The sequence below is a fragment of the Trifolium pratense genome, linkage group LG2 (genome assembly GCF_020283565.1).
Source record: "Trifolium pratense cultivar HEN17-A07 linkage group LG2, ARS_RC_1.1, whole genome shotgun sequence".
Classification (NCBI taxonomy): Eukaryota; Viridiplantae; Streptophyta; class Magnoliopsida; order Fabales; family Fabaceae; genus Trifolium; species Trifolium pratense.
In genome coordinates, this window is record NC_060060.1 from 31756062 (window position 1) to 31767423 (window position 11362).

The following is an 11362-nucleotide window of genomic DNA, read 5'->3' on the forward strand; positions in this document are numbered from 1 at the left end:
TTTCAGCAAACCAAATAAAATTTGACAGATTTGAATTACAACACAAAATATAGAATTGCTGAGTTCACAAAAAACAAGGACAAGTGCAAAGTGCCATGACTTAATTATGAGCCTAAACTGATGATTTGGATACCATGATAGACATATCCATTAAATGGTAAATTTCATATAAAGATATGTTTTATGGTGTACATGTGCTGAAATCCAAATCATTGCAGTTAGGAAAATACGTAAATCACTGAATTGTGTGATCTCCCCAATTACATGAGATGTGAACCACATTTTGTATCCCTTTTCAAGACAAACGGTCATCGAACCAAAACCTGAAAAATACACACATAAAATCAGATAAAGGAACAAATAATAGCATAAATATCTCACAACTTGAGGACAAGGAATAACATGGAAAAAAAAAAATCAGTATTTCAAGGATGTTAGCTTGAAATCAAGTAGGAACTAGATGAAAAATTTTGCGTCATGACTGGCACCTTAGACATCCACGAAGCAAGTGCAAGGACGGAACAATATTTGAATATACGAGATTAGGCTTGAAAGACCTAGCTGCATCAAAGCGGAAGATGAACAAAAAAGAAACCATGAAGAGGATAGAAAAGTTGTGCAATTAAAATTTAATAAAAACAAACAGCATCAGATGGTATGCAAAGTAGTATTAGAATTTAGAAGAATTTACAATACTAAGCAAACACATAGCAAAATTAGAAGAAAAAAAATCAGTTTACTTTCCATGATAATAATACTCATACCTGTATGAGCTGCATGGCAGTCATATGCGCAACTTGTCCCCGATTGGGGTGCGAGACAAGAGTGTTTAACAGTGTCTCATTTTCGCTCCAGATTGACTACCAAAAGTAGATTTACTCTTAGGTTGCAGAACTTCTCAATTAAAAAAAAAAAAACTAAACAAGAACATTGCTATACAAATATCATGTTTATTATTCCCAAGTTAAACTCAGAAAAGATTATTTATGCTAGTTCTGAACCTAAATGAATCCACCCAGAGAAGACAGAGAAAAACACTTAATCATATAAAACCATATAGGCATAGCCAAGGATAATGTGCACCTATATGGTGCAACGAACAGAAAAGATTACAAAAATCAATAAATAATAAGCTGTACAGCCAACATTTCCCTTCAAAAGTGTTTAACATAAAGCTTAGAACAGCAACTAAAATAAGCATTAATAAACTCAAATGTATCAGAATCTTACCTTTTATACAACAGAGTATTTGCCCGGTTGAGTTCCACCAGGTAGTTGCAAAGCCTGGTTAGTGATGTCTTCCAAAACACGCTTCAATTCTACTTTGGCTCTCTTAACTGACTGCTCGCTAGGACCCTCAATGAACAAGTAGAGTTTGCGATCCCCAGGTCCTGCGACTTTGCCAGGTGGGAAATATTGTCCCCTTGTGGTAATAGCAGCTCCGGTCCACTCAGAAATGGGGCCTAAAGTTTCCTTGTGTGTGACTTTCCAGCGAGCATTCTGAGGGAAATCATTTATTTCCAACTCAGCCTCATAATGCTCTGGCAATGCTTCAGATTGTATTTTTGCCAAGTTGTGCTGCAGGTTTATAGCAGCTAATGCAGCTCGAGCTGCCCCGTCATGTGTAGCAAGGGGTAGCCCTGTACCAGGCAAGACTGTTGGAGTCTGGAGACCAACAACAGATGGCAAAGAAATAGGTAGCCCACCATTTGAAATCAGTTGGGTTGCAGAGATAGGAGTAGGCACTGGAGGAGCTTTGGTCGCAGCAAGAATCTGAGCAAGAGCAGGGTGCTGTGAAATATCACCTCCTGCCTTCCTAATACCATCATCTTCATCTTCAGAATCTGACTTGTCTTCTTCAAATCCATATTCTTTGGCTTGAGCTTTCTTTGCAGCCTTCCTCACCTCATCTTCCTCTTCATTAAATTTAAAGCCACTGCCTCCATAACCAGTCCCATGGGCTTGCTCCAATCCTTGAGTCACTTTTGCCATAAAGCCATCGGCGAGGGATTTTAGATCATCAGGAACAATCTGCTCAGATAGCTCCAGAGCTTTCACCAGATCTGGTGCATATCTTGCATCATCTTCAGAAATAAATGTGATAGCACAACCCTTTCGGCCAGCGCGGCCAGTGCGCCCAACCCGATGTACATAATCTTCATAGTGGTTTGGAACATCAAAATTGATCACCAATTCGAGCTCCTTGACATCTAATCCCCTGGCAGCAATACTTGTTGCAACCAACAAATTGCAGACATTGCTTTTAAAATCAGATATTGTGGATTCACGGTCTGTCTGATCCTTAGCCCCGTGAAGAGAAAGACATGGATAGCCATGTTTCATTAGATCCTTGAACAATGAATCACATTTATCCTGTGAGTGGACAAATACCAAAATCTTTCCTTTCTCATACCATTCTCCAAGTAGTTCCAAGAGTCTAAGGAACCTCTCATTTTCTGGCCTCACCTCAACTAACTGTGCTATATCTTTGTTCACAACACTCCTCCCACCAACTTGTATTTCAACGGGTTTATTTAAAACCTTGCGAGCCAAAATTTCAACCTGGCGTGGGAAAGTGGCAGAGAAGAGAACGGTTTGACGATCTGGCCGAATATTCTGAACAATTCTTGTGATTTGTGGTTCAAAACCCATATCAAACATCCGATCTGCCTCATCCATGACCAGATAAGTTACTCTACGCAGGTTAGTTATTTTTCCACTACTGGTGCACAGTATGTCAATCATCCTACCTGGAGTACAAACTACTATCTCAGTACCACGTTTCAACTCGCTGATTTGTTGAGCAACACCAGAACCTCCATAGACAGGAACACACCTGATACCCATTACCTTTGTGAACTTCTTTATGTCACTATGAATCTGTTGAACAAGTTCTCTTGTAGGGGCCATAATAAGCCCAATAGGTCCATCTCCTGCAACAACTGGTGGCTGATCCTTGATATGCCTCAACATTGGCAGAACAAAAGCAAGTGTTTTACCTGACCCGGTTTTGGCAATGCCTATGCAATCTCGACCACTCATAATTACAGGCAACGCCTGAGCTTGAATAGGCATTGGCTTTTCAAAGTTTGCCTTCTTTATTGTCTCTAAAACTTTGCTAGTAAGTCCAGTCTGGTTCCATGACTTTACAGGTTTGGGCACATCCTTTCCATGTATCTTCAACTCTAACTGCTTCCTGTATAATACAACTTCTTCAAGAGTCATCTTTGAGATCTCTTTCACTTCAATATAGAAATTCTTTTTGAATGGTATATAGTCGATCTTTGAGTGATCAACTAAAGAAAGCTTTTCAACTTTTGTTTTCTTTACTCTCTTCATGAACTCGTCGTCATCTTCATCTAATGGATCCCCCTCAACATCAGGATCTGCATAATCTGAGTCGGACTCTTCACCGGGAATTATCCTGCCAATAGATTTATTTGAACCTTTCCTTGATTGTCGACCATTACTACGCTCGTCCTCTTTATCCTTAGGTTTCAAGTCAGAAGCTTTATCAGAAGGTGTTGAGTTAACAGCATTGTTCAACTTTTCAACCTCAGGAAGAACCATAGAATTCATGAAAGCATCCAATGGGTCGATCTCATCGTCTGCAGGAGCACCAGCATCTCCATTCTGTAAATCGGATGCAACTGTTCCATTGTCAATATCTACCACCATTGACTCCCTAGGTTCATTATCAGCAAGTTTGTCGTCTTCGTCTACATCCATACTCGTATGTCTACCTGTTCCATCTTCATCATCAGATTCCTCCCCTTCAAGTGTCCATGCCTTTCCAGACTCTAGTTCACCTTGTTTTTCTCTTTCTGCCTCTTCCTGCTTCCTCTTTTGCTCTTGCCACTCTTGAACTCTCCTCCTCCGCTTTTCCATTTCATCATCCAACCTCTTTTGTTCAACTTCCATTTCCTCCTCATGGGTAAGTCTTTTCTCTTTCTCTTTGGAATCAGAGTCATCTCCATCGCTCTTTCTCCTAGGGCTTCCGTTAATTCCATCAACTTTCCTGTTTGACTTGCTAGAACTCTTTTCCTTCTCCCGCCCCTTATAACTGTCGTCGTCTTTCTTATGTCGCTTTCTATTTCTCTCCCTCAACTCACCGTCACTGTTATCGCTATCAACATCTCTATGCTTCTCCCGCTCTCGTTCCCGTCCTCTCCTGCCTTTATCTCTTTCCTTTTCTTTTTCCTTCTCTCTCTCATGATCCCTCTTTTCCCTTGCCCTTTCTTTCTCTCTAATCCTCTCCTTCTCCTCCCTTCTTTCCCTCTCTCTTTCTTTCTCCCTCATTCTCTCCTTTTCCTTATCTTCCCTATCTCTTTCTTTCTCCCTTAATCTCTCCTTTTCCTTCTCTTCTCTCTCTTTTTCTTTCTCTCTTACTCTCTCTTTTTCTTTCTCTTCTCTATCTCTTTCCCTTTTCCTATCTCTCTTTTCTCGGTCGACATCATGAACCCGTGCCCTATCCTTCTCTTTACCATCTCTGCGCTTCTCCCTGTCTCTATCATGCTTATCCTCAGAATCAGTACTTTTCTCTCTGTCATGTCTTCGAGACTCACGATCCCTCTTCTCCCTATTATCTTTGTGCCTTCCATCATTTCTATCTTTACCTCTTTCACCAGTTCTATCACGATCTCGATGACTCCTCTTAGAATCACTCGATTTATGTTTTCCTTCTTCCATTACTTTATCCTAAAAAAACAAATTCACATATACACATCAGCAACAATATACTTGTATGTATGGCATTGAAAACCGATGCAATTATAATTACAGTATCATTGAAAATATTTAACTTCAACTATATAAAAGTCACATTTATAAGTTATTATAATTTTACGCTAAGTAGTAGAATTCACAACAATTGAGAATACTGAATAAACACAAAATCTATTTCATAACCTAATTGAATAAACAATGAATCAATTCCAGAATTGAATTTAGAACCTAAAAATTGTGAAGAAAACACGAATAAAAGTTGTAAATCAGTAGAAGACAGAGAGGTACCAGCGAGAGAGAAAGACGAGTTGATGATGGCGTCGAGATGAGTGAGAAAACCCTAAGATGCCGTTTTTTCGTTTTCTTTCTTTTGTGCGAACGAAAAAGAGAAGAAGAAGAGAGTTTATTTATTTTTTTTTGTAAATAAATGGAAGAAAAAAAAGAGGGGAAAAACGAAAAAGAAAGGATTTATTTTATTTATTTTTGGCTTAAATGCAGTTTTAGTCCTTAAGTTTCACAATTGCTTGATTTTGATCCTCCACATTTCAATTACTTGATTTTAACACCCTACGTTTCGCAATTGCTTGATTTTATCCCTCCAAATTTCAATTGCTCGATTTTGACCCCCAAGTTTACCCCTTTTGCATTTGCTAGCCCCACCGTTGATTTTTTTGACTAAAAATTGCTTATGTGACATTTTAAAAAATAATTAAAATATGTTTTAATTAAAAAAATAATAATATTTGCTTTTATAAAAATGTATTAAAAATTGTTTTTTTTAATAAAAGGTTTAATAATTGTTTTTTATTTAAAAAAAGTTTACAAAGTTTTTAAGAAATAGTTCATAATTTTTTTTTACCTTTTTATATAACAAAATTATTTTATAAACTACATATAATAAAAAAAATATTTATAATTTTGTTTTTAAAAAAACAATTTTTATTTTATTTATATATTTTTAAATACTTATTTAATTTAAAAATGCCACATAACCAATTTTTAATCAAAAAGTTCAACGGGGGCTAGCAAATGCAAAAAGGGATAAATTTGGAGGACCAAAATCGAGCAATTGAAACTTGGAGGGCTAAAATCGAGCAATTGTGAAACTTAAGGGATTAAAATCAAACAATTGAAACGTGGGGGGCCAAAATTAAGCAATTGTGAAACTTAGGGGACCAAAACTGCATTTAAGCCTTTATTTTTGACGGACGGGGATTTATTTTTTCAGGTAACACAAATTCATGGGTTATATATTACAAAGAATATGTCAAAATTACTTTAAAAAAATGTCAAAATTAATTGAAGGGGTTTTTTTTAGTAAAAACTTGTTTAATCTTATCTTTCTATAAAAAAAAAAAAAAACTTGTTTAATCTTATCTTATATAGTGCAAATAGTACAAATTATTTTTTGTTTGTATATTATAAATTTAGAGAAAAATGAATATGCACCAATAATTTAAATTTTTTTTTGGATAAATAATTTAAAGTAATTTTAAATTGTCAACAAATTATAATCATGTTTTTCGCCACGTCACTCTACTTCACTCTGTATTCTTTAAACTCATAAATCTATAGGTATTTTATAAGATTGAAAATTTTTTAAAATTAATAATAAGATGATAATAAGATGGATATGCTAAGATAAAGTAATTAATAATTTATAATATTTCATATAAATAAAAAATAAATTCAAGGCACAACGAACATAGTACACATACACATTGCAACAACTACAATGGTGTGTGCTTTAAGAGCGTGGAGATTGTTGAAAAACTTTAATCTCAAAGTCGTTTCGTTCTAATGTTCAATGGACTCTCTCCCTCCTCCATATATACAAGCTCAGTGCATATCTAAACTACAAACGCACATTCATCATGCTTCCACTGTGAATTATAAGAAGATATAAAATCAAGTTTATGTGTTGCTGGTTTTTGTAAATGTGACACACAACCAAACATACACTTAATGTTGATATTGTTAAAAATTATAAATGATATGTTGATTGTCCCATAAGTCTTAGTTAAATTGGTAAAAATGTCGAAATTGTTAGGTCAGACGTCGTGACCCGGGTTCGTACCCGGGATCTCACAATTATATGTGAGTTTAATTTCAGTGGATTATCACTTCATCCGAGATAAAAAAAAATGATATGTTGATCTATATTTCCTTTGTTAAAAAATCACTGTATTATTTCTCTATAAATTTAAATTTCTTTCATGTCAGAAGAGTGACAAATGAGGTTGTATCTTGATTAAAGATACTCCTATTTATATTTTTGCAATCTTAATTTTTAATTTATTGTCATTTATTCTAATAAATTTCATCTCCATATAATTTTTATTTTAAGATTCGGTGTGGGCTAACCCAACAAAATAATTTTTCTGAGCCAATTTTTTACTTAACCAAAATGTATTTTGAAAAAACGAAGTTGCAATTTTAAAGTGTAATTTCTAAAAATGTACTTTGCAAAAAGTGATATATATGTTGATGTTCTATTGGAGAATGAGGTATATTATGAGTATATTTTATTTAAAAATTCCATTAACGAGTTAGCTTCAATTATTCTTTTGACTAAATCACAGTCCATTTTCTATCAAAAATAAAAATAAATCAGTCCATTTGTTTCTAAAACCAAAAATACAGTCCCCAATTTTTAAAATGTTACTTATTTCCCATCCCACTATTGAATTTGGGACATATTTTTGTTTGTCAAGTTTTTTTTTTTTTGGATATATTTTTGTTTGTCAAGTTTAAAAAATGAGCTAACAAATTACTTAATTAATGATGTGACAATATATTTGTGAATTAAATGTAACAATTTTACTTTTCATGTCATTTAAAAGTTATAACTTAATCTAATCATATTGCCTTAATCTCAATGAATGTTATATCATTCTAAAGGAAACATGAATTAATAACCAAAGGGAACAAATTTCCTATACATTTTGTACAGAACAGAATCCTTGCAATACAATGCAATTTGGGGTTTAAGGTTTACCAATCTAAGGAAATCTCACCATAGGATAATTTGATACGACACGGCGACACCCCACCTTGAGGAAGGGGTGTTGATATATCACAACAAAATCCAATTACCATACTTTCTCACAAATATTGTCCAGTACCTCATATTCATCAAACCATACATTGCCAGTTCATTCATCATAGATTCCTATTAATGGTTGAAATATCTCTGGCACATTGTAATGAAATTGGCTGCTCTCTTATGCGAGACAGAAGAATGGAAACTTGTTCTGTTGCAGTATCTAATCGTTCTTTAGACTTAGCAGACTCTGTAATTAGAGATGAAACCATATTTTGGAATAACTTAACTCTTTCGGCATGATCATTGGGTGCATTGTGAACAAGCTTAGAAGAAGGCACGCTGATACGACGCCATCGAATGGGAAGATATGTATCTGGAATCTGAAAACAATTTCCTGTTGAAAGAACTCTCAGAGTGTGCCTACACAAAATTCCAGAAAATTCAAACTGGTGACAGCTGCAGCTTATAATTCCTTCATGAGGGGACCAATAAACTTTGCGACCTCCTTCAAGTTTTGTGTGATGTCTCACAAGAAAACCATCTTCAACTGAAAAAGATGCATAATGCGCAGCCAACACAAGTTCTTCTTGAAGCTTGGAAAAGGCAAAAGGCGTGAGGACCGTAGCAGCATGTGATTCCATGGGGGCTCCTGTTTTGAGGCAAACATTTTGGAGATTCTGCTGCATGGTTTGTTGTTCTCCAGTTTGATCTTTAAAATCCACAGCAACAGCTACCTGGTTGTGCAAAGCAAACCCAAGTTTACAGAAATTCAAGGATTTAATATCTCCAAAAAGTAGGATAAAAGTCGCTATTAAATTTGAATAGCCATTGAAAGTCCAATTTAACAGTATCAAAACACGAGACAGAAAGATATAATACCTGTTCAACAAAGTGAGCAAGTCGTGTCTGTGCACTTAGAAACCGTTGAATGAAGGCATTAATTGACTTTGACAGGCCAGTTGTAGTCATTCCCGCAAGAAAATGGCTTCTTAAATATGGCAATGCCCAAAGTGAGCGCAAGCTATATAAATTAACAATGTGCCGATTGGTATGCAGCCCAAAAGAACATACCATTTCTCTCCACCCAAGTTCAAAATCCTCAACTGATTCAAGATTATAAAGTCTATAAAACTCAGCCTTCCATTCATTGTAGCGTTCCCCTACAACAGCATTGAACCAAGATGGAAACTTTGCTACTATCATCCATATGCATAAAGCATGTTTTGTTATCGACATTTCTGCAGATAGTGCATCTTTGAGACAACTGTTTTGGTCGGTTAATATAGTCTGTGGAGCCTTCCCATTCATAAAACCTAAGAAAGCCTTCCAAGAAGGTGAATAAAAAAAACCAGTGTAAATTAAAGAATGCTTGAACTTCTAAAAAATTAACGAACATTCCACAAGGGAGTGGAAGTAAAAGAAAGATGTAATCATCCATAATTAAAATACCTAGTCTGTTATATAATTGGGAAGAAAAAAAAAAGAAGAAAAAAAAAACTAGCACAAGGTGTTTGCATACAAAGTGTAGGCTACTCAACAAGAAACACTTTGTAGTGGCAGTGATCTGTATTAGCTTCCAATTTAGTATATCCTATTCCTAGACAGTGCATTATTTTTTATAGCTACAATAAAAAACCTTGTTGTCATATCACAAATAAGCAACAGCATCCGAGTGGCCACAACACAATTTGAATAAAAAACCAAACTATACAAACACTGATAAGTTCTTCATTAACTACCTTTATTGCCCAGGAATATGACCTGACAGTTTCATCTCGCAGTAGCACACAGCCAAAGAAGCAGGGCATTCCATAATTATTTATTCCAACCCATATCCCCAACGGCATGTCAAATGCAGTCAGACGATGTGTTGTATCAAATACCACGGCATCACCAAAAATATCATACAATTGGATCGACGAGGCATATGACCAGGCAATATTTTCTAAACGGTTGTTTGCATCAAGTGTGTACTCAAATTTAAAATTAGGATCTCTCTCCTTAATATTTCTGCACATTCTTAACAGATCTAGGCTTTCTTCTTCTGGATCTAATTTTCTAAACGACTGGAGTAAATTCCTTACATCCTTTTCAGTAAAAGGCAAATATCCTGGTTCCACGCACTTCTCAAGCTCCATAAGCCTCATCATTTGATGAACAGAAATCCCTGTTTTGGCAAACATAAGGATTCGATTTTTGTCAACATCTGATATAGTTCTATATGCAGGAAGGAACCGAACTTGATTTGGTTCCAAAAGTTCATGATTATGGTGGTTACCAAAACCAGTGACACGCCATTCTGGAGGTCCAAACTCCGTCGTTTTGCTTATCCTCATATAAGCCTGACAACCACATCGAGAAGATTTTCTATTTCTTTGAGGTTTAGTTTCGTTCGTTGATTTAGCAGGAGTGTTACCAGCACGATGACAAACAAAGTAGCGTCTAGTAAGTCCTTTCCCAACACCATCTTTTCCCTCTGTACGGTGACGTCTAATTGAGAAGCCGCAACTCTTAGCAAAATCACTATAGAATTCATAAGCTTCATCATGGGTGGAAAATCTTTGACCAATGTATGGAATGTGATCATTAGTTGGTTGCAAGGAGAGTCTAGTTTCACCGGGGGATTCCTCGGTGCTGCTTGTATCGCCGCCGAAAGACAGTGAATGTTGGTCAGATGGATCATCATAAACTGCCAACATGGATCCAACCTCTTCCGACATTATATATGGAGAACAATTATCTGCCACAAAACAAATCAAATTTTTAGGTTGAATCATAAATTACTTGATGAATCATAATTCACTACTACTATGATATCATTAGCATTTTTTATAGGCATAATCAAAATAAACCTACAAATTTCTACTAGCATTTTAGCAATGAAGATTCAACAAACAAACAAACAATAAATAAATTGACTAATAATGAATATTTTATCAGATTAACTGGAAAAATAAAGGAAGAACAACACAATAAAAAATCAGAAATCGGAAGAAATAAGAAAAAGAGAGAGAACCTGGGAGAGAGAGGTCCGTCGGAGAGATGAGAGAAGGGCGATGGTGGACGGTGGCGCTAGGCGGTGGCGGAGAGGTTTTGGTCGCGAGAGATGAGAGGCACACCAGTGAGAGCGAGAGTTAGAAGAGGAATGAAATTTTGGTTGGAGGGGTTAGGTATTTTTGTAATTTTAAATAAAAATTTATAATTATAAACTAGTTTTGTGCTAGTTGGGAAAGTACTCCTATTGATCTTTCGAAAATGTTATTCCAACACAATTTTCAAATAAAAATATAATAAATATACATTTTATTTTTTAATATTATTTGCATGCATTGATTTTCGTGCATGGAGTGGTAAAAAAGTGTGTCAATTTTGTGTCCCCAAATCTTGTGTTTAGATAACACTCCTCTGTTTGATCTTTATATAACCACTTTTACTTTTTTTGAGAAAAAAGAATATGCAAAATTTTACATTTTCAACTAATAGTTTTTCGCCATGTCATCTCAATTAATTCCACTTTTTTGATATGACATAGAAGGTTAAAACATTCTTATTTATTTAGTGTGTCAAGTTTTTTATTTTGTCGGCTTATGT

At 35.4% G+C, this 11362-nt stretch overlaps 2 protein-coding genes across 7 annotated transcripts; both read right to left on the minus strand.

Annotated features, from left to right (window-relative positions):
- LOC123910451 (DEAD-box ATP-dependent RNA helicase 42-like) lies at positions 1–5221 on the minus strand. 6 transcript variants are annotated; one of them, XR_006810216.1, is made up of 5 exons: positions 5014–5221; positions 1231–4698; positions 765–860; positions 489–561; positions 1–323 (listed from the first exon to the last, which is right to left on the minus strand). XR_006810216.1 is itself a non-coding variant. In XM_045961552.1 (3 exons), the coding sequence occupies exon 2, from the start codon at positions 4687–4689 to the stop codon at positions 1234–1236; it is 3456 nt and encodes a 1151-aa protein (XP_045817508.1). In that variant the 5' UTR covers positions 4690–4698; positions 5014–5139; the 3' UTR covers positions 1–860; positions 1231–1233. The 6 variants fall into 6 exon arrangements, 1 of the variants encoding a protein (XP_045817508.1); XR_006810218.1 differs by having other exon boundaries at positions 489–557; positions 5014–5139; XR_006810217.1 differs by lacking the exon at positions 765–860 and having other exon boundaries at positions 5014–5147.
- A 2339-nt stretch (positions 5222–7560) lies between these two features.
- On the minus strand, positions 7561–10951 carry LOC123910452 (protein FAR1-RELATED SEQUENCE 11-like). Its single transcript, XM_045961553.1, has 4 exons — positions 10788–10951; positions 9511–10511; positions 8651–9094; positions 7561–8505 (listed from the first exon to the last, which is right to left on the minus strand). The coding sequence occupies exons 2-4, from the start codon at positions 10489–10491 to the stop codon at positions 7888–7890; spliced, it is 2043 nt and encodes a 680-aa protein (XP_045817509.1). The 5' UTR covers positions 10492–10511; positions 10788–10951; the 3' UTR covers positions 7561–7887.
- Positions 10952–11362: the final 411 nt, after the last annotated feature.